Source organism: Sciurus carolinensis, chromosome 4, assembly GCF_902686445.1.
Source record: "Sciurus carolinensis chromosome 4, mSciCar1.2, whole genome shotgun sequence".
Classification (NCBI taxonomy): Eukaryota; Metazoa; Chordata; class Mammalia; order Rodentia; family Sciuridae; genus Sciurus; species Sciurus carolinensis.
In genome coordinates, this window is record NC_062216.1 from 153,226,193 (window position 1) to 153,250,332 (window position 24,140).

The 24,140-nt window shown below is 39.2% G+C and overlaps 1 protein-coding gene across 1 annotated transcript in view; it reads left to right on the forward strand.

Moving 5' to 3' along the window:
• Cfap54 (cilia and flagella associated protein 54) overlaps nucleotides 1-24,140 on the forward strand; it is a 315,326-nt gene that overhangs the window by 270,706 nt on the left and 20,480 nt on the right. Inside the window, exon 67 of the mRNA XM_047551199.1 lies at nucleotides 8,427-8,501. Within this exon, the coding sequence (XP_047407155.1) occupies nucleotides 8,427-8,501 (75 nt within the window). The remainder of the gene's footprint in view (nucleotides 1-8,426; nucleotides 8,502-24,140) is intronic.

Genomic DNA, 24,140 nt, shown 5'->3' on the forward strand with positions numbered 1-24,140 from the left:
AAAGAAGAAGGGGAGGGGTAATATTCTGATATTCTGAGTGTTTTTTGTGCTGACCAACATTTTTTTTTTGAGGAGAGGATCATTTCTTCTCTACCCCTCTGGAGTTCTGAACCCATGAGAAATGGGGCACAGGAGATGGATATATGGGGATTCAAAATAGCAGTGTCGGGGCTGAGGATATAGCTCAGTTGGTAGAGTGCTTGCCTCCAAAATAGCAGTGTCATTACTGATAAAGCTGATTAGTAGACATGGCTTTCAAACTGTGGCCAAAAGAACATATCAATATTTTACTACCAAATTATCCAGACTTTCCCACCTATGCATAGTCATCTAGCACATATATGTGACCACAGGGTGTCCTTCCTCCCCTGTCAGCTCCCTGCCAAGCTTACTGTACTTGGGAATAGAAATTAATAGTCTTGCACGTAGGGTGCTCCAAAAATACGAACAAAGATTGCCCAGAAGGGGCTGAGTCTAGCATACTCTGTTGCTCTTCCCGTACCTCACCCATCAGTTAAATCACTCCTTGCTCCTGAGGAAAATTAGTAATGAACCCCCCAAAAATTGAAGTATCCCTTCTTCTTTCAGAGTGGGGTAAAAATCCTTTATTCTCTATGGAGTAAGGGTAGAAAATATATTCTCTATTCTTAATCATTGATTCTTTAATATGCAAATTTCATTTGCATATTAATTTAATTTCTTAAGATAAATACTCTGTAGTTAATGTGGACATTTTTTTTAAAGAAGACAAAATAGATCTAAAGGACCCAAAACAAAAAGGAGTGATCCCCTGCCCATCTTTTCCTTGCTTCATCATCCTGCTCTGCAAAGCCAACTTTCAACTCCTTAAGCTGTCTCTTTTATTTGTTTCTACATCTATAAATAATATGCAGTGTCACTAATGAGAGGTGAGTTGCCTGCTCCATGTCTCCTCATGCCAGCATCCAGGCTGGTGACATACCCATCATGTGCAACATGGCAGTCATTGTGACAGGAGGGAGGAAGGGAGAAAGTCATATTGGCTCTTAAAGTTTCCATCATGTCTCTTCCACTAACATTTTGTTTACCAAATAAGTCACATGTGATACCAACAATCCGTCTACCAGCATGGAAGTCTGAAAGTCAGAAATACTGATGAATAGCGCTAATGACAAACACGAAAATAGTTTTTTCTTCGGGTGTCAATGTTTGGATAAAATCTATTGATTTTCTGTTACGGTATGCATGGATTTAGCTAACTGTGTTCTCCCAACTTTTCCTTTCCCCTTCCCATGTAAATATTATCAAATCCCAAAATTTAGTTAAATTGACATTTAGTGTTGATTATGATTCTGTAGTGTTCACAGCTGAGTAAGATAGCATATGGTGGTTATTTTCCTTTCTTGACTTGTCTTTTATTCTTAATTTACATGAGTTCTCAAATGTTCATCCACAGATTTTTCTCAAGGGTTCATACTGATCACACGATGTCCCAATTCCATTTTCTTCCTGAAACCTTCCCTCCTCCCTCTCCAGTTGAAGTCTGGCTGCTCTCAGTGCTGGCTCTGTGACTCTGATTCTGGGCCTGTCTTGCTGCTTTCCTGGTTGAGTTCCAACTACTTGGATCTTATCCCTCTTTTTTTGTTTTTTATCTGAAAGCTTTTAGGATTTTCCATTTGTTTTTGGTCTGGTAGGACTTTTCTTAAGTAATTTTTGACTGGATTAATATTTGACTGGTTACAGTAACAAAACATTTTCATTCTTAAAGAATAATCTTGATATGGCTCTTTGTTTTCTTATTTATCTATCCATGCACTTTTATTATGTGAAGGCTTAAAAATTGGCAACTTGCCCAATTTTCAGAGTGTACTTGTTGTCATTTTCAGGTTTGATTTACAACAGAGTAGATGAATATGATTTTCAATATTACAAAGGCAACCAGTCCAGATGTAAAAGAATCTATTGGGCAAGTATAGTTAGCCTTTGCAAAATGTCACCTCCCAGCATTTGTGTCTTTTGTGCTCTGTGCCTGGATTTATCATAGAGCAGATGTCTTAGAATTTTGGTTGTATATCCTTTTCAGTATCCTCAGATGTTCCAATATGAATTAAGATGCTTACTGATATACTGAGTCCCTAAAATAAGTCCTCCAATAGATCAGCTAGCTCAAACTATCTCAAACTCAGGAGATTTTGTACATATAGATTTGTTTCTAAAGCATGTTTTGTTTTTCATGTCTACGTTCAAGAGTTCAGCTTTTAATTTTCACAATTCTTTGTAGAACACTGATGACCTGTTTTTTCAGCTACAGAAAAACCTATCAGATTGCATCTTTGAGTAATAGTCTAGAATATTCTCTGCTGAAAATGTTGCTAAATTCACCCCTTTATAGTTTTAACCTAAACTTGTCTGTCGTTTCAACTTAATTGACTGAGACAGGAGAATGAGTAAGGATCCTAGAATGTGCTCTATCACTCAGTTTTACTACCTAAGGTCCATCTAGTTACCTTTCCAGGATGAATTTCCCCCTCATCTCTAAAATAAATGATCTTTTTACCCAAATACTGCTATGAGGTGGAAAGACAAGACCTTTGGGTGGAATGAAAGTCACCAGAATGTCCATGGTGGTTGGATGTAGGTATTGAATTCATCACAAAGAGCCAAATATTCAAGTTAAGAGGCTGACTGTACTGGGCAGACACTTCCCAGAAGATATATAGGTGATCAACAAATACATGAAAAAGTGTTCAACATCTCTAGTAATTAGAGAAATGCAAATCAAAATCATCCCAAGATTTTATCTCACCCCAGTTAGAATGACTGTTATTAAGAACACAAGCAATAATAGGTGTTAGCAAGGATGTGGGGGAAAAGGCACACTTGTACATTGCTGGTGGAGTTTCAAATTGGTGCAGCCACTCTGGAAAGCAGAATGGAGATTCCTCAGAAAACCTGGAATAGACCTACCATTTGACCCAGTTATCCCTCTCCTTGGTTTATACCCAAAAGACTTAAAATCAGCATACTACAGTAAGGCAGCCATATCAATGTTTATAGCAGCCCAATTCACAGTAGCTAGATTGTGGAACCAGCCTAGATTCCCTTCAACAGATGAATGAATAAAGAAACTGTGGTATATATACACAGTGGAATATTATCCAGCTATAAGGAAGAATAAAATTATGGCATTTGTAGGTAAATGGATAAAGTTGGAGAGTATCATGCTAAGTGAAATAAGCCAATCCCAAAAATCCAAAGGCCGAATGTTTTCTTTGATAAGTGGATGATGATACATAACAGGGATGGGGAGGTGGGGGAGTAAGAGAAAAATGGAGAAACTTTGGATGGTATAGAGGGAAATGAGTGGGAGAAGGAAAGATAGTGGAATTAGACATCATGACCCTATGTTCACGTATGATAACGTGAATACTGTGACTCTACTTCATGTACAACCATAGAAATGAAAAGTTGTACCCCATTTGTATACAATGAATCAAAATGTAGTCTGTAAAAATTTAAAAAAAAAGAGGTTGACTGTTAATATAAACAAATAAGGAATAAACAGGGATGAGGGGCGAGTGGGGAGTGCTGTTTGAAGGTAAATGCAAGCAGGAATCCAGAAGACCGGCCTTGACTTAGTGAAGGCTCTGGCTTGCTTTCATTTCCTGGACTGAACGTTATGTGCCCGTGTGTCAAGCCTAGAGTAGAATAAATATCTTTCAAATCTGATGTTCTCTTCTGTATTTTTAAACTTGTTTTATGCACTTAGAAAGTGTTTCCTTATCTTTAAAATAGGGCATTTTAGGTATGTTCCAGTTCTTGTTAGATGGAAGAAACACTAATATTTGTTTGGGTGATCTGGCAAGCAAATTACCTCACAGCATTTAAAAGCTGAGAAATGGAAGTAAAACCTAACTTTTTTCTTTTTCTTTTTTTCCCATAATACTAACTAACACCAGGGGCGGGGGAGCTAGATTCTGGGTTATAGCAAATAAATCTCATTGACTAAATTTGGTCATTCATCGTCATGACAACCTTCACTTGGAGCTAATTAGAAGTTAACTAGGACACTTGAAGAGATGGTTTCTGGTCTGGAATTGGATAGACTTTCATAACTTCTATAATCTGATATATTTATTTCTATTACAATGTATATTATTGGTGGGTTATGGACTATAAGAGTCCAAAAATATGATACGTGGGATAGTGAATCTCATTCTTTCTCACTTGCCTCCTTTTTTCTTTTCCAAGGGTTCAAAATAAGCCAAGAACTTTAGAACATAGATATTAATTTAAGTTGAATTGGGAGAGCTACAGAACAGGTCTTCTAATCACTTCTGGCTTGAAAACCTATGTACCCTTCTAAAATGAACAACACTGGCTCAGAATGATTGAGTTATTTGAATCTGTCTTTCAGAGAGCTCAAGGGCATGTTCAGAGCATACCAGGCTTTTAAAAGCATATGAAAGATGCAAACCCTTATTTGGAATGATAGTATACTGATATAGGAAACTGAGTACAAGTTTTCCAGATCACCTATGATTAATTCAGCAAATACTCAAGGCATGCCTGGATGGTACAAGGCAATTAAAATTAGTATATATTTAACATATTCAAAATATCAAAGTACTATGAAAGCATATAGAAAAATATAAGTGGACATTGGCATAATTATAAAATTCTTTCTGAGAAACCATTATGTGAAAAAGTTTTCTAGGCCAGGGGATGTGAAGATATTCAGGAATGAATACAGGTGGGTCCCTGTCATGGAGAAGCTTAATCATTTTATGAATGTGGCCATATACAGTAGTCAGAGGTCATTCATAATGATTCCAACCACCTGGTAGCCCTCTTAGCAAAGTGTGGCATTCGAAGTCTGATGTTGAAAATCACTGGAAACAACCAATATCTTTATGGAATTTCTCATAGGAACACTTAGGGGTATTATAGTTTAGATATGAGATACCCCTCAAAAGCTCATTGTGAGATAATACTAGAAGGTTTAGAGATGAAATGATTGGGTTATGAGATCCTTAACACAATTGGTGAAGTAATTCCCTGTAGGGATTAACTGAGTAGTAACTAAAGGCAGGTAGGGTATGGCTGGAAGAGGCAGGTTTTGGCAGTGTGCTCTTGGGTTACATATTTGGTGAGTTGAGCTTAGTCTCTCTGCTTTCTGGTGTTATGTCTTGAGTTGCTTCCCTCCACACACCCTTCCACCATGATATTCTGCCTTGTCTCGGGCCCTGAAGATTAGAGCTGGCTGTTTATGGACTGAGACCTCTAAAACCGTGAACCCCTAAATAAACTTTTCCTCTTCTATGTTGCTAATGCTGGTGTCTGAAGGCAAAGCAAGGGAAGCAAGAGTTTGAAGGCTGGAAAACAATTTGGGAAGTCTTTTTCATATTATATGTGAAAAATTATGAGGATTTCAACTAAGCCCAAGAACTGGGTAGCATATGTCCAAGTCACTCAGAAGGCCATCCCCATAGAATGAATAAACATTACTTTTAAAGGAGAAATGGATGTGTTAGTTACCTTTCCATTATGTCAAGTGGCAAAATGCCTGACAGAAATCAACCTAAAAGGTGGAAGGATTTATTTTGGTTAAACAATTTCAGAAATTTCAATCCATAGATGCTTGACCCCTTTGCTGTGAGCTCATGATGAGAAAACATGGTCAAGAGTGCATGGAGAGCAAATGTGCTCACTCATGGGAAGCAGAGAGAGGAGAGAGAGAGAGAGAGAGAGAGAGAGAGAGAGCGCGCTCAAGAGTGCCAAGGGGCCTAGAGAAAATAAACCCCTTCAAAAGCACTCCCCCAATGACTTTAGGCCCCACCTCCTAAAGTTTCCACCACTTCCCAATAGTGCCACCACGGTGGACAGAGTCTTCAAAACCTGAGCCTGTGGGGGACATTCCACATCCAAACAGTGTGGAAGACTGAGCGAGGGTCAGCCTGCACCCTCCCTGACCCCTCACCAACCACAACATGCCTCAGCTGCTTTCTGATTAGGGTTGAGTTCTGTGCTTTCCCTGTCTTCACGGCTGCGACCGTGAGGTCATGGGAAGTACCCACAGCCCAACCTCAAACCAGTCAGTTTCACAGCGTGTGTATGTGTTGGACTTCAAATAACGCCAGAGTAATAGAATGTTGTAGAGACAAAATTTCTGTTTGATAAATGTTGAGACAGGCAGTGGAAGGCATTTATCAGGTAATACTGCTATCTTCATCTATTATGTGAAATAATGATTAATGATATAGACAGTGTCATTTTGCTTGATAGCTCTTGACAAAATCATGACAATATCCCATCAGGACTGTTATTGAAATTTTTATATATAGAGGAAACACACTTTAACCAGTCCTAAGAACTCAATTAGAGAAATAGAAATAGAGATAAATTGGAGGAGCATAGGAGTGAGTGTACGTTCCCCTCTGTCTGGTAAAGTGGACTGAGTCTAAAGGCTCATCATCCTTGTGACCCTGATCAAGGCTGGGCCTCCTGCCAGCCCTCCATCTTTTAACCCCACAAAGCTGGCCTCTTTTCACTCACAATCACTTCCTGCCCAGATGGTCTGAATAGCTTTGTAGCTGATTTCTCTTTCCCTTGTCTCCTTTAAGGCCAGTTTACCTTTAAACTGTAGTCTGAATTATATTTTTTAAGGCAATCTCTAACACTGTTACCTTAGTTCACTTCCTTCCCAGTTTTCCTCACTTCTATGTGACCTGCTATAAACTGACCTCTCCAGTTATTTGTCACCAAGTTTACTGACCTACTTCCTGTACAGGACTACAGAAAGGACCATTTCTTCTTTCCTTCCTTTTATTAGTTAATTTATTTTTTGGTACTGGGGATTGAACCCAGTGGTGCTTAACTACTGAGCCACATCCCCAGTCCATTTTATTTATTTATTTATTTATTTATTTATTTATTTATTTATTTATTTATTTAGAGATAGGGTCTCACTAAGTTGCTTAGGGCCTCACTGAATTACTAAGGCTGACTGTGAACTTGCGATTCTCCTGCCTTAGTTGAATCTCTGCTGGGATTCCAGGCATGCACCACCACACCCTGCTAGAAAGAACCTTTTCTGATTCCTCTACTACTTGAATTCCCACTGCACATTGCATACATGTCTCTTTCCCTGTGGGGTACCCTTGATCCCACGTGAAACTTCCTACAGGCTCAGTTCCTATGAACCTCTTCCAGGAAGTCTTCCTTGTTCATCATACTAAGAATTACTCTTGCCTACAACATGTCACAACAGATATGCTCTGACCATATTTGACTTGGTATTTAACTTGGATATGCATAGATCTATTTTTTAGTAATCGTAAATTTATATGAGAGTAGGTTCTCTTTCTTCATCTTTGTGTTCCACAGCACTTACTATAATGTCTTGAATAGTTGTTAAATTGAATTATAGCTTTTTATTTTAAAATTGGATCTTTTCCATATGTATGCATTTATTAAAGCTTGCATATAAGATGGTTTTGGGCTGTAAGGTCTGTTGTTGTTTGGTTCTTTATGTTAAGGTTTTAGCCAGCATTGCCCAGTTATAATTTAAAAAGTAAAGTACTTTTAGCATTGTATGATTCTAAATGCTAGTACATGTATGTATATGAATTCTATCATAAGAATAGCTTGTTGCTTCTGGGACTGAACATTGTGGGTAGGTATGACTTACCTCTGACAATTTGTAGTCACGATTCCTTTAGTTGTGCATAAGGAAAATGACATTAGCTCAAGCAAAACAGGCTCAGAGGGAGGAGACACAAACTTGTCAGTGTGCAGTAAGGAAGCCCGTGCATAGCCAGTGACTGGCAACGGTGCAAAGGGCCTCACAGAACGTGGAGCTGGAGAGTCAGGAGCCAAGGCTGCACTCGGGCCCTCAGGCCACAAAAGTTCTCTCTCGTGTCTGTTTCCTCTGGACAAACCATGTCACCTCTGGCCCAGTGGCTGCCTGTTGTGTAGGCCATGGTGGTGTCGTCAGTAGGCAGTGTAGGCATGTCGTTGGCTCTTCCTTCCCTTCCATTTTCTCTTCCCATTTCTTTCCCATCCCAGTCATTCTTCTCTGCTGAAATCCCTTTCAGGCATCTGAACTCTTCAGTCCAGGACTCTCTGCTCAGAAGAAAAGTGATTTTCTAAAATCGTATTTTGGTGTACATTATTTGCTTGTTATTACTCTGTGACATGAATCTTAACTGTGAATGTATAGGGAAAGAATCCGATCAGTTGCAGATCTTATATTTTGTGAACATGCTGTATCCTTTCAAATAGCCCTGATGATTTGAGAAACTGGATTCTGATCCTCTTTGTCTCATCTTGGGAACTAGGGTTAGGAGTGGCAAAATGAAACAAATGAAACCAATAGTTTATCATTAAATATGCAGTATTTTACCAATAATAACAACCTCACTATATTGCCTTCTTCCTGTTTCTAGAACATGATTATTGAATGCTGCTCTGAAATACTAGCTCTGTTTTTGAATGACAGAGAGCCAACACCACTAACTGAGGTATGTATCACTCCTTTCAAATTGTATCTGGTTATTCACGAGTAGTGGTATTGCTATGGAAATGAAAGCACAAAAACATCTAATTCCAAGTACTAAGGGTCTCACCCTCTTCAGTTGATTGGAAAAAGTGATAAATATGAGTTCATATGCTGTATTACTTTGGCTAAAAATATTCTTTGTGATAAAAAGTTTAGTTAGTACAGAAAATTAAGTAGCAGATCATATTAAAATCACTTCAACTCTGCCATTCAGACCATAATCCCTATTAGCACTTGGGAAATATCTAGAATTTTCTCCCTGCATAGATGAACTTTAGAATCTTTCTGTCAATGAGATCATGCTTTCTGTAACTTACTTTTTTCATTGAACAATAATACCATGGATGTATTTTTATGTGAAAAATCTGCCTTGTCATACTTAATGCCTGTGTAAGAGTCTCTATTATATATTTGTTATGCCAAATACTGTTACTGATAGATAAAGAGATTTTTGGATTCTAGTATATACATATTTGTCCCTTTTATGTTATCTCCTCAGAGCTCATTTTAAGGAATTGAATTTTAGAGTGAAAACATATGTATATATGTTTATTTTAAAATATACATATAAAATAATTTTAACCATTTTAAAGCATACAGTTCAGTGGCATCAAGAATATTCACAAGGTTATATAACCATTACCATCACTGTCTCCAGAATTTTTCATCATCCCATACAGAAACTTGGTACACATTAAACCATTAACTCCCATTGCTTACTACCACCTTCCCAGCTCCCTGTAACCTCTATTCTACTTACCTTCTCTCTGAATTTGCCTACTCTAGATACCGCATATAAATGGAGTCATACAAATACGTGACTTTTGCATCTGGCTTACTTTGTGTAGCATAATGTTTTCAAAGTTACCCATGCTGTAACATGTATCAGTATTTAATTGCTTTTTAGGCCTGAATAATATTTTTCTATATCTACATACAACATTTGTCTATCCATTCATCCATTAATGGATATTTGGGTTATTTTCACATGTTGGCTATTGTATATAATGTTTCTATGAACATGGGTGTGCAAGTATCTATTTGAGTCCCAGTTTTCAATTCTTTGGCGTATATGACTAGGAGTGGAATAGCTGGATCCCATGGTAATTCTGTTTAATTTTTTTGAGGAACTCCCAAATGGTTTCCCATAGCAGCTATACAGATTTACACTTCTGTTGACAATGCACAAAAGTTCCAATTTCTCCATACTCTTACCAAGCATTGTTCTTTTCTTTTCTTTAATAAAAGTTATCCTAATGGATGTGAAGTGGTATCTTGTTGTGATTTCGATTTGCATTTCATTAGTGACTAATGATGTTGAGAATCTTTACAATGTGATTCTTAGTCATTTGTATGTCTTTTCTAGGGAAATGTCTGTTCGATCCTTTGCCCATTTTTGAATTGGTATATACATTTTGGTATGTAATTGCAAATGGCCCTCCAGAAATGTTGCCCCAATTTCCTGTGCTATCTGTAGTAGATGAAAGGACCAGTTTATGCACATGCTTGTTTACACTAGACCTTACCTCCCTCTTCTCCTCCTCTATATGGTTGTTAATTCTGACAAATGAAAAGTAGCATGTCATTATTTTGTTCTTATTTTTAATAAGGCCAAATACATTTATATGTTTTTTGGAAATCTGTGTCTCTTATTTGTGAAATTGGTATTCATTCATTAACCTAGACAACAAATATTTAGAGCAAACAGTCTCCATGCCAGGAAATCCTTCTTATTCACTGGAAAGCCAGCTGTGATAAGCAATAAGACCCTGCTCTCAAGGTGCTGCCATTTTTTTGAGGAGGGAAATACCGAGAAATTTATACGTAGGATAATTTCAGATTTTGTTAAGTGCTAAAAAGGGAAAAAATAAAACAATATGTGAGAGTAGGGACTGGCAAACTATAGCCTGTGAACTGCATCTGGGCCACTGTTTGTTTTTTAAATAATGTTTTACTGGAATAATCTTGCTTGTTTTTCACTTGTGGTATAGAGCCAGTTTCTTAGTACAACAGTAGGGAGGGGTTGTGATAGAGGCCATCCATGAATTAATCAGCTTTTCATCACTGTGACCAAAATACCTGACATGAACTGCTTAGAGGAAAAGAAGTTTAATTTGGACTCACGGTTTCAGCCTCAGTCCATGGTTGGCTGAGGTCTCAGTCCATGGTCAGCTGACTCCATCACTCTGGAGTGTGAGTTGAGGCAAAACATCATGGCAGAATGTTGTAGTTGAGGGAAGCTGCTCAGGTCATAGCAGCTGGAAAACAGAGAGACAGGCACCAAGGGACAAAATATAAATTCCAAAGGTCTACTTCCTCCAGCCACACCCTGCTTGCCTACAGTTACCACCACGTAAAGTAGTCCTTTCAAATGATTAACCCATCAAATGGATTCATCCAGCGATGAGGTTATAACTTCTATAATCTAACCATTTCACCTCTGAACATTCTTCCTGCATTGTTTCACACATGAGCTTTCAGGGAATGTCTCATACCCAAACCATACCAGAGTGTGTGGCCTACAAAGCCTAAATTATTTATTTTCTGGGACTTTACAGAGAGAGTGCTTAGGCCTTTCTGATAAAGAGTAGCAAGGAATGGGGTCACAGCTTAGATAGGGTGTTCAGGAAGACCTCTCTAAAAAGGGACATTTGAGGTAAGACCTATCAATAAGCTGTACCCTTTTTACTGTTAGACTTTTAGCTTTGGGGGACAGTGATGCTGCTCCTCCCATCCCTGAGCTCTCACGGTGCCTTGTACACCAACCCACTGCTACTATTTCTTGAATCATATTGAATTACCTGAGTTTTAAATATCTGTATTTTAATCTTTACTTTTAAAAAATTCAATTGACTATTCATATCCCTTTCCCATGTTTTAAATGGGGTGCTTAATTTTTATTGTGGAACTATTTTATTATGGAACTCAGTCAGACCTAGTAAAACCAAGCCTAAATCTAATTTTAGACAAACCATGGTGATCCATAGGTCACAAAAAAATTGTTATCCTAAGATCCATGATGACTGATGTCAGTGGATTTGGCTTCTGACACTTGGGTTGAAAACCCAGACTTGAGTTTCATTAGTGGTATGACCTTGGGCAAATTATTTAATTTCTCTAAGCTTCAGTTTTTTTTTTTTTTCATATGTAAAATGAGGTCAAAATATGAAGCTCTCACAATTGTGGGAACTAAATTGGATAATATAGTTACATATTTGTCTCAGGGCTTAGTACAATGAAATGTTTAGGAAATATTAGCAGTTTAAGCATCACTGTCGTCGTCATCATCTCCACCATGACTTTACCTTCCCTGTGTGCTTCATCCCCATCAACTATTTTCAGTCAGATTTTTAGTATCCAAATTTGTTTTGAAAAATGTTAACGGTAGAATAAAAAACAGAAATTATTTTCTTTTCCCATAATGTAAAATTATTATTGAATCTTAGGAATGAGGTCAGTGTGTAGGATCCCAACATGGGATCCCAGTGGTGAAGGATCCACCCATCCAAGAGAGGGTACCTCCCACTTCAACCTCATCCTGTGTTCCTTCTGAAAGCAAGACTTACCTAACAGTGCTGGGACAGGCCATGAGCATTTATGAGTTTGTCCCAAGCAGTAAATTGTTAGGCAAAATCACATGCTCTAGTGGGGCCCTTTTTGTCACCAGTATGAGATCTTGCTGTGCAATTTGGTTCCTTCCTGAACATACCTATTACAAATTACCTTTGCTTGTATTACCTCTTCCTAATTAAAATAAATATTGCTATGCATGACTTGTGACATAAAGAGACTGAGAATAGCAAGGATATGAAGGAAGGGAATGAATATCCCATACTAACCATCTTAGTGATTAATCACAGCGTATCAGTGACCATTAGGTATGATTTCTGGTCAAGCAGCAATAAAAAGCATTCCTTTAATTGCCTGCGTAGGTTTGAATTACTGCATTTCCCAAGATGTCAGGAAGGATTCAAACATGATGCTAAAAATATTCTCTGTTCTTAGTGTGATTAAGTCCTTTAAACAACTACCTGTCCATCATAATTACTGACTCTGTGCTGCATACAGAACATTGGTATAGATACTTTTGTAGCTACAAAGGAAACACAGATTGAAATTTCTATTGCCAGCTAAATTATTTTCTTTAGTACACAGGATACAAATAAATTTGCCTCATCAGTTACACACATGTGTGAAAGTATGTATAAATTGAACAGATTAATGATTAATTTATGAATGTATATAATTTGAATAGACTGGAATCATACAGAATCAGTATGGAGAAGAGGTTCCTAGGAGTAGGTCCTGCTTTAAAGATGGAAAAGTTATCTTAAGGTCAGGAGATCAAAGAGATCATATACAGAAATTGCAAAGCAGTTTTTCTTGGTTGCCCAGGTTTAGTGGGATTATTTGTTTTTAGTTCAGGATTGACCTAGAATGGTATCTGACAATATGATAATAGTCATCGAAATGCAAAAGCTACTACTAATAGTAATGATAGTAATAAATATTTATTGAGCACATGGCATGTGCAGATGTTGTTAAGTGTTTTGTATACATTATATCACTTAATATCACAAGAACCCTTTGAAATGGGTTACTATTACTATTTGAAGTGGGTTACTATTGTGGAGATGAGAAACTGATGCACAGGAAAATTAAGCAGGGTCAGGTGTTACAACTTATATGTGGAAGAGGCAGAAGTCATATCTGGGTCCACTTAATCCAGGATCCACACTGTTATCTTTTGTGTGTGTGTGGAACGGGGTGGGAATCAAACTCAGGACCTTGCGCATGTGAGGCTAGTAGCACTCTACCGCTGAGCTTCACCCATCACTAGATCTGCATTTGTAACTAGCATATATCCAGGGAATGTCTTACTATAATAGTAGAAGCAGCTGAGCGTGGTAGTGCATGCCTGTGGATGTAGCTCAGTGGTAGAGCATCCCCGGGTTCAATCCCCAGTACCAAAAAAAGTGACAAAGCAACACCTGAAAGAATAGTGGCAGCAGGTGCTACAAAGACTCAAGGAGGGAGAGATGAGACTGTGAGGTGAGAAAGTAAAAGTCGCCAGAGTAGACTGATCTTTAGGACTCACAAACAAAATGAGGAATGTAGGGAAACAGCTAGAAGGAGTCACAGATTTGAGGGCAGAGGTGGTTGGGAAAAGAATTAGGAGGAGTAGAGGATGCCTGTAAGGACAAAGAATGAAGCAGAGCCATAGGAGATGGCAGGGAACAGAAAGATCTGTACAGTACAAGTGAGGTAATGCTTGAAGCAAAAAAAAACAGAACAAAATGAAAACAACTTCTTCCTCTACACCTTTCTTTAGGTAGCATATCAGGGTGGGGATGGATGCAGGTAAGTGTGTAAGAAAAGAATGAGAGAAGTTGGGGCAGTCACCCAGTGGTTTTAATTTTCCCAATTAAGTAGAAGTAAGTTTAACTCCTGTTGGAGTGGGACAGGAGGCTGGAGAGCATGGTCTTCTAAGAGAAAGGCGAAGGTCTTAAATATCATCATCAGTCAGTGCCATGGGGGAGGAAGCTGTCCCAGGACACATAAAAGGACTAAGGCCACTTCAGGATTTAAATGTCATGTTTGTTAGGACATTAGGCTTCTTGGCTTGTGGTTTTTCTCTAGCCAGCACTTGGTTTCTTTGATATAGGAATGAAAAATGCCTATAGAAGCATATTATTTTATTAGGTAAATGCAAGAAGGAAACAGAGGTACCTGGAAGGTCAGAGTTCTAGTGAGACAGTTGATGGCATGCAGGAGGCTGAGGTGGATTGGAACAGCCATGAACTTATCTCATAATAAATAAAAACGCCTCAAGTCTCAGAAAACATTTCAGCCTGATGTCTGCCATTATTTCTGTAGCTCCTATTGAACATAAATTAGTTTGTGCAATGTTTCTTTAAAATATGTAAATTTAACCTAAAAATTCATAATAATAGTTAAATTCTAGTGGCATGCATATTAGTATGTGCATTATTAATGTACATTCCTTTTTACATGGCTGAATTTAGTGTGCCCATAATTTATTCATTTATTTATGGTGCTGTGGATTATACCCAGGGCCTCACACATGCTAGATAAGTGCTCTACCACTGAGCCACATCCCCATCCCTAGATCTGCATTTTTAACTAACATACATCCAGGGAATGTCTTACTATAATAGTGGAAGTTGATGATAGGATATTGACATTAATCATATGCTAGTGAGTAAATTATCATTCCACCATGTTAACATCCCTCAGTTTATTAAATTATTCGCATCTTCAAGTCTATGGCTAATGTATCGATTCCATCTCGAGACTACCTACACCTTATGTTCTCTTCTAACCTTTTGTGACTCCTGCATGTTAGCTGAAGCGGTTGCCTCACAATGCCAGCCTCTTATATTGTACTGGGTGCCATGTAAAAATCTGCACTAGCGCATCTCACCTGTGCTAACCTAACTCAGATCGCCACTCTTTCATCATTTCTCTCTTAAACCCTTGGCTTGTATCTGTGCACTCATCGTTATTAATCAAAATGTGTTTTATGATATACTTCCACTTTTCTCCCCACTACTAGGGCTGATTGGATCTTACATAAGATTGGGTCATATTATGTTTTTATTCTCAATGCTTTGTCCCAGGTCTGGCCCCCAACAGATGTTCAAAAAATGTTAAATGAATGAATAGCTCATGATACATCTTCCAGACATAGCTCTGGATTGCTATTCTGGTTCTACCATTATTAGTGACTTTGGGGCTGTCACTTTCAGTAAACATTTGTGAAGTGCCTCCTCTGTACCAGTTACTGTGTGAGGCTTTGGAATACAAAAGTAAAAGCCATTCTCTGCCTTCAGGAGAGCTGCAATTTAGTGCAGGAGACAGGCAGTCAGGGAAGCAATTACAGTACGGAGTGGGGAAAGAGGCCTGAGGACTTCGCAGCACTCTTGGGCTTTCCTAACAGTCTCTCCATAGCTCTGAAGGTGATGAACTTCAGTATCTTTTTTAGCAGGATTCACTAATTCCCGCTGTGAAATTAAGCTAGTGACCCATGGTTAAAAGTTTTAATTGCTTTGACAAATGACTGCAAAATGACAAGAGTATCCTTAGGAAAATACAAACATGACCAAGGACATTCATGCGGTTATTTTCCTCTGATTAGAAAGACTTTTGAAAGAAGAGATCAAAAATAAAAGTCTCAGCTCTGGCAGCTGGCTCAGTGGTGAAGGTGTGATTTTTGGTTTTGTTCACAAGCATGGAGAGAATGGAAAAAAATCCCAGAAGCCCTAGATGCAAAGAAAAATAAAGCGAAAAATTTTTAAAGGAAAGAAACAAACAAAAACCTCAGCTCTACTTACAAGCTGCGGCTGAGTGCGAGGCTCTGTGTGGGACCCGCTGGAGGAACTGGTGATGGCAAAGACAGAGTGCTTGCCTGGCAGAGCTGATGGTCCAGAAAGAGGGCTCGGGGCTGATGCTTACGTACTGAGGAGGCATGAGGTTTTAAAACGGATGATGGTTTTGCATGAAGATGGAGGGTGAATATGGTCAGAGTCTTTAAAAGACCTGCCCAGGGTCACAGAGCTGGTAACTGTCACAGTCAAAAGTGGCCAACTCCAGAGCCTGCTTTTGACCACTGTCATTATCCTGAAGCCAGTCCTGTCCAGACTTTTCAGTATAGGGCCTCTTGGCCTTGCAGGTGGGGGACTAGATTCACAATGTGTTCCCACAGGAGAGTTAGAGTCAGGGTTTATGGTGTGGTGGGTGTGGTAGTTAATGGACAGGCAGAGGGACATAATACCTGCTTCCAAATCCAAGCCCAGCTCTACTGTTTTTTGAGTTGTCTAACTTCAGTCAAGTTGTTTAACCCAAGTACATAGGTTCCCCTATTCTAAAATGGGAACAAAAATAATACTTACTTCATAGATGTCAACTAAATAACAAACGAAAATTCTCCGAGGCTCAATAAGTTTATTCAGGAATGAATATTTTGCTAAGAATATATATGGGCATATCAAGGAGTTTTGCCTCAAGGGGAGATTTTTAAAGGCAAAATCAGTTTGTTTTCAAACAATTATCCTTGGTTCCAGGGATCATTAACAAGAGTAGTGTTGGCCCAAGGTTGACCAGGCTGTTGCTGGACAAACTTCCTTGCAGATGTATTTTCTGTGTAGTTATGGTAGCCTTTGTATCAGGTTATGGTTCTGACAGAGGCTTTCGTAACAGTTCTGGTTGTCAGGGATATGTGCATGAGCTTCCCTCCTTCACAACCTTCCTGGTTCTATTTATTTTGTTAGAGTTTGACATGAGTGACTCCATTTTGATTCTGATCACTTTCACATGGGGTCATTGTGTGGATTAAGAGAGTTAACTCACATAAAATTCTCAGAACAGTGCCTGGCACAGACTAAGCAAGATAGTTACCATTAGTGTCATCTAAAAACTACTCGAGTTCACTTGGAATGAGACCTTGTGAGTAGACTTGGTTCCCTAGTAAGTGACTGTAGCAGAAGAACATAATGCCTATGACAAAGCCTCTGAGTATATTCACAGAAGAGGCTGGAGTAATACAAGTGCTAGGAATGGCCGTATGCATCACTTCGAATCACATGTGTTCTGTGGTCTTCTGTTCCAACTGCTAACCTTACATAACGAAGCACCCAAAATTTAGTGGCATAAAATGACTACAGCCGTGTTAGACTCTACTGTTTTGTGGGTCACATACTGGAATGAGCATAGTAGCATAGTAGGACAGTTTGTCTCTGCTCCATGGTATCTGGGGTATTGGCTGGGAAGACTTGAAGGTTGGGATACTTAAAAGGCTGGCGACTGGCATCACTTAAGGCTCATTTGTATGGTACTTGACTGTCCTTTGGGTGCTGGGGACACAGTGTGGCTGTGGACCAGAACAGAACATGAGACCTCTCTCTGTGGTTGGTTGGGCCTCTTCACAACACGGTGGCTGAGTTTTTGAGAATGAGCTTCCCAAGAGAACCAGCTAAGTTTCCATCATGTTTTAGCCTTAACCTTGAAAATTCTATAATGACTTCCCTACTTGTCTCAAGTCCACCCAGATTCAATGTTGGACATAGACTCTATTCTTTGGGGCAGAAAATATCAAAGTCAAATTGTTAGAAGGGAATATGGGAAGGGAATTGCTGTTGCAGCCGTTTGGGAGAAATTCAGTCTGCCACAGCACCCAATACAAGTCCTAATTTCTGGGACTATTTCTCCTCTGAACAGGGGCTTCTCCTAAGGGACCTACTTAAGCCATTTTTTAAATTAGTAATCTTTCCTAAATATACTGGGTTATAGCCATGGAATTGCTGAGTGTGTTTATGCTCACAGGGTAGAGGATAAACTAGGTGTGTTCTCAAAGGATACTTTGAAATAACCTGTGAAGTCTTTCTGGGTGTTGAATGGGGTTGCACATGCCCTTATTTATGTAGGACGGCTTCCTTCTTTTTTTTTTAAGGATGCTAAATCCTAGAGGGTCACGCTAATTTATTTAACTTCCTTTGGCTAATTTTATTTCCTCACTGTATGCCTTTTGGTTTCTTTTTAACAAAACCTCCCAAGTAGTAGTGCTGACATCCTCTAAACTATTATTTACAGCCCAGAGTACAAGGTTCCATGTATTTCATAGCAGGGATTTATTAAGTATTAAAAATAATTTGTATTAATGTAACTTATTTAGTTAGGAGTTGCAGATTTTCTTTCTTTTCCTTTTTTTTTTTTTGTACCAAATAAGAGCTGTCTGAATAGATTTTATGGGCATCTAGAATTACATCTTTCTTCTGTGAGACATTATCATTCCGTCCTCAAGTGAAGAGTATCCTTTGTATGTAAGTTCATGAGCCATCCACTTAATATTCTTATATTCTTTTGAAGACAATGCCAGATGACATCAGTTCCACACTGCTTCTAAAACACAGCGCTGACTTTGATTCCATCCACTCACTGTTCACTTCTAACTGTCAAATTTGGCTAAGGGAAAAAGAAAACCCTTAAGAAAAGGCCAGGCTATTAATGTGCTTTTCAAAATGCTAAGAAAAGGCTAAGCTGTTTATAGCATTTCCAAAATGCTCGTCTCTCTGAGATTTGCCTGCAACAGTGTCAGGGTGAAATACAGTCTTGTTCATCAAGGAACCGAGAGCCTTTGTGTTATCTGGGCTGGAAGTACCAGTCCCACTTTCATCAGATGTACAGTTTGGGGGTAGAGTGATGATTGGATATAATTTAAAACAAGATATCTTGATATTATGTATTTGCTGTAAAAGTAATGAGAAGTGTGTGCGCTCCTTGATTAACCAAGCCCAGCATCATCTTGGATACAACTGCATAGCAGTCTAGAAAGGAGTTTCCCGGAGGTTAGTCACTTCGTAGAATTCAGAAGGAGACGAGAGACAGGGGTATCATTAGCAAATCTGTTCATTCTTCTCTGTTTTGCTAAAATGTGGGTTAAATGCTCAGTTTCATTTCTTTCTTTCACTTTGCTAAATTCTTTGCCTTGATTAAGAAAACCAAACCTTAACAGTGGAATTGTATTATCATTTTAGGAAAGCATTTGATTTTTGCATCATAGAGCTGAATCAGTTGGAAAACCCTTGAGAATTCTCTTGACAAATGTTGTTTACCTTTAAGTAAATACATAAAGCAGGAGCAGGTGTAAATTCATATCATTTGCCTTGTTTACTTTGGACACTAGCAATTTGAGATTTTTGCAGTTATTCTGTCTATATCCGTAGGTGCTAATGCCATCATGTTTCTTCCTCAAGTCCACGTGGTAGCATAGTGTGGTGGGAAGACTCCTGGCACAAGTTCAAGTTCTGCTTCTAGTTCTAGTTCTGCCCTTGTGAACTAGTTACGAATCCTTAAAGACTTCAGGTCAATTAGACGCTATGAAAGGTCTCGAAAACAATGTATCTGGTGAATAAAAACATAGTTGGATTTTTGGTTCTACCACTTGTTGGTTGTGAGACCATGAGCAAGTTACTCTATTTCTCTAGGCTTCGGTTCCTTATCTGTAAATTGGTGATAGCTACTCCTAGGTGGGACTACATTAGAAACTATGTTTAACACATTTGGTACAGCAGCACAGTGCCTGTGGTAGGCATTCCTTACAGCCTGGTCATCTTTATTTCGCCCAGCCTTAAAATAGTGTGAGATGAATCATTTGTTCACTTGACCATTAGCAACTCCCTTCATTAGTGGCTTTTAGCCTACTTAAATGTTTGCTAATTCAAAGAGTAAATGGCCATTTAATAGATGTATCTTTAATGTTATTTTTGACCATGCTTTTTAAATTAACAGTAGATTCACAATGCAGTTATTAAAAACTAATCCAGAGAGGGCTGGGGATGTCGCTGAGTGGAAGAGGGCTTCCCAGAAGGCGTGCGGCTCTGGCTTCTATGCCTGGCACAGCAAAGGAGGGAGGGAGAGAGGGAAAAACAGAGGGATCCAGCACGCCCTTTACCCAGTTTTCCTCTATGGCAACATCTTGCAGAACTATGGTACATCAGCACACAGTGAATTCACAGTGATACAGGCAAGACAGCAAACTGGTTCACCACCCCAAGGGTCCCTGTTGCCCTTATAGCCACACTCACTCCCCTCCCTCCAACTCCTCACCCCTAGCAACCGCCTATTTTCCAATTCTGTAGTTTCCTCATTTTAAGAGCATTATATAAAAGAAATAATACTGTATGTAACATTTTGGGGATTGGACTTTTAAAAAAAATCAGCACTATTCATAAGGAGCCATTAAACTATCCCTTTGATGAACAAAAAACTCCCTATGAAAACAGACACATGTTCTTTTCACAACAGAATTATCATTTGCCACGTGTTTGATGCAGTGTTCAGTGACTCCACTAGTCTTCCTACCCACCTAGGCTTCCCTTCTTCCTCTCCTCTCCTTCCTACTCCTCTTTTCTTGCCCTTTTCTTATCCACATCCCTGTATCAACTGACAAAGGCTAATTGTTCAAGTTAGAGATAATAAAAAGAATGAAATGGATAAACGTGTGTGAAATGCCTTTGAGAACTGCAGACTCTCTTAGACTTTTCTATGAGAAACTGCCAGTGCTGGCTGCCTTACAAGAGGGGTTTGCAGCTGCTGTGGTGTGTACTGACGTGAATAAAGAAGTCAGCGTGAGCAGGTTTTCTTTCCACACTGTGCACATAAGGTCTGCCCTCAGGTTTGCTGCTGCAGTAGGAACTGCTAGCTAACAAAGCCCAGCATGCTTTGATTCTAGGCAGCAAAGTCCCCAGAACAAAACTCAAACTTCAGTTCTTTATGAAGCCTTTGCTCTAAAATAGAGCCTCCAGTTCCTAGTTGCTAGAAGTTAAACCCAGTGAGCTCTCTCACAAAAAATCATCAAGAAATGCCAAGTATTGTTAGAACTCTGGAATTTTCATTTTTGTGTCCCAGGTCAAAAGCCCACAGGCAGAGCCACAGAGCCCCCGCCAGGAGGGAACCCAGCCACAGGGTACCCAGCTACAGCATTTCTTCCTCTAACTTTGCTGCTGAGCAGAACCCTGACCTTTAAATGTAGTTAGACTCTTACTCTGATAGAATTTCCCCCTTTTCAGAAATACAGTGAGGCCAAGCTTACCAGAGCACAAGAGCATTAGTCAGGATAGAGCAGGATGTGCTCGCTAAAACAACAAGCCCCGAATCTCAGTGGCAGTACAGATTTCTTTCTTTCTCATGTATAGTCTAATGAGGATTCAGCATCTCTCCTCTGAGGCATAACTGTGCCATCTGCACTGCATAAGGAAATCCCTGCAGAAGAGAGGGCCACAGGATTTCCCTACACATTTCTATGTAGGGTGACCCTATTTTCTGGTATGTTTTCACAGTCACAGTTTACATATGTGAATTTAGAATAATGATTCACATACTCTCCTTTCACTCTGAAGTGTGTCCCAGTTCCATGAATTCTGGTGTGATCATTGTAATTTCTGCTTATATCCTGCTGGTCAGCCTAATAGGCAAGGATGTGGTAGGGAACATTGTCGAAGAGCAAGTATATATTTCAGTGACTGTTACTGATTTTTGGCACAGTAGGCCTTTGCAGGAAAGCCATGAATTTTTAAACAGAACTAATACAATAACTTGAATACAAAAGCTCTGTTGAACTGATAGTATATGATATTGGTATTGACTAAGCATCCCATTCACACATTGTGATAGGCTGAGTAATAGCCTTCCCCAGGAGTTCTGTTACCTTGCATGACCAAAGACACTATGCAGATGTGATTACATTAAGAATATTGTGATGTGGGGATTATCCTGGATTATTCAGCTGATCCCTAAATGGAATCACAAAGTCCTTCTAAGAGGAATCTAGGGGGAGATTTGACAAGATAAGCAGAGAAGAGAATGCGATAATGGAATCAGAGATTGGAGTGATGAGCTTTTAAGATGGAGAAAGGGGCTATGAGAAAAAAATACAGGCAGCCTCTCCCCTCAGAGTTTAACCCAGTTAAACTGATTTCAGATTTCTAACTTCCAGGACTATAAGACAACAAGTCTATGTTGTTGTAAACTACTAAGTTTGTGGTAAAATTTGTTACAGCAGCAATAAGAAAATAATACACAAGTACATTCTAAAGTGAAGCACGTGACTTCAGATTCTCATTTCTAGTTAAGATAGATTCTGTTATTGTCCATCTTTACATGTTAGAAATTGAGGCCTGAAGACCTTAAGTGACTTGCCCAAGGTCCCTCAGCTAGTCAGCATCAGGGTCAGGATCCATGCCCGGGTATACTGGCCCCTCAGAACATGTTCCTAACCACTCTGCTGCTCTGCTTCTCCCCTGGCACCCAGCTGCCCTCTGAGATCACTCCCACCAAGTTTGTCAACCACTGGCAGGTCCAGGGCTCCCCATGAAATCCCCTGCTGCATGCAGCCTCTCCCCCACTCCCACCTGACTTCCATCTCCCGCTTCTCCCTTAGGTTCAGCACCCTGGACACCCACACTTTTCCAGCTCCTTCTTTTGAAAATTTTACGGAGGGTTCTAGGGCTTCTGAAGGGAATTCTCAAGTAAAGCTAGAATAAATATGAAATTATTGAATTTGTTTCAAATTTAAGTTTACAGGAAGATAATACCTGCTGGGAGACATTATTTCTGTATCTTCTTTCTACTCTTCTTTAATCTCTAATTCTCCTCCTCACACTCTAGGGGAAAGGGGATGTTCCTAAGGGCAATCAAATACAGTGATTAATAGAAGAGATACTGAAAATATATTAGTTCGTTTTACTAAGACTCATAAAGAAGCATCTAGAAATTTGTCATAAAAATTAAATTATTACCTCAAATCTCCTTTGACTGCATGTTGCCATATTGCCACTGAATGGTTCTATAGTTATCCACTGAATTAAAAACCCTTGCGGCCTCCACTGAGCCATCCACATCCCCTTTTCAAGACTGAAGAACTTATTTTCCCAATTCTGGCAATGTGCTGGCTCATAGCCCTCAAGCTTTCAACTCTCCAGAAATTTCTTTCATCTAAAGTTTATGACCTCTTCTTACATCAAATTACTGGTTGAAATGGGGGTACAAAGAGCTGACCCCCACAACCACCACAATTCAAGATAACTCTGAAGGACCATCCCAGCTTCAAAGCGCCCCACGTTGAACTGGGCCCTTTGTTGTGATTGCATTTCAGTGTATCTTCTCTTTCAGCCTTGTCTTGCTTCCTTTCCTTTCCCCACAGGTATTAATCCCAGAGGTATTCCCTAATCCTAATCAACTTCTTGAAAGCTAAATTGATTCTTAGAATCTGCTTCCCAGGTGTTTTTGTCAGCTTTCCATCGCTATAACAAATACATGAGAAAACAAACTTAAAAAGTGAAAAGGTTATTTTGGCTCACAGTTTGGGAGGGTCTAGTTCATGATTAATTGACCACATTACTTCTGGGCCTGTGGTAAGAGGCAACACAACATGATGGGAGCATATAGCAGAGCAAAACCACTCACCTCATTGTGAGTCAGGGAGAAAAAAAAGGGGAAGAGGCTGTGGTCCTACTATCCCCTTTGAGGGCACAACCCCAATACCTAATACATCCCACTGGGTCCCACCTCCTAAAGGCTCTACCACCTCCCAGTAGCACCACTGTGAAGACCAAGCCTTTACCACATGGACCTTTGGGATGGAAGGGCAGGAATTAAGATCCAAACTATAATACCAGGAAACTAAACTACAACCATGACTGAAAAAATTAAAAACTGAAGACTAGTGGTGAATACTTCTGAGCACACAATTAATCCTTAATTATTAGAATTAGAGGAATCTAAGGGAACTATGAAACATACTTTCTGGCTTAAAGTTTAATTTTTAAAACAGAAGTAGGAGGAAAACATCATACATATATCACCCACACAAAACTAAAAATACTTAATATAGTGTGACCCATAGTTCAATTCCATTTTTATTTTGACCTACCCTATAACAGTTAATTTACAAATGAAAAAAAAAAAAACCTTTAAAACAAAGACACCAGCCTATATTCAGTTCAATAAATGTAGTTCTTCCTTTCTCAGGAAAAACTATCGTTCCACAGTACAGAAATGTTTATCAACCATTAGCAAGCCCAAG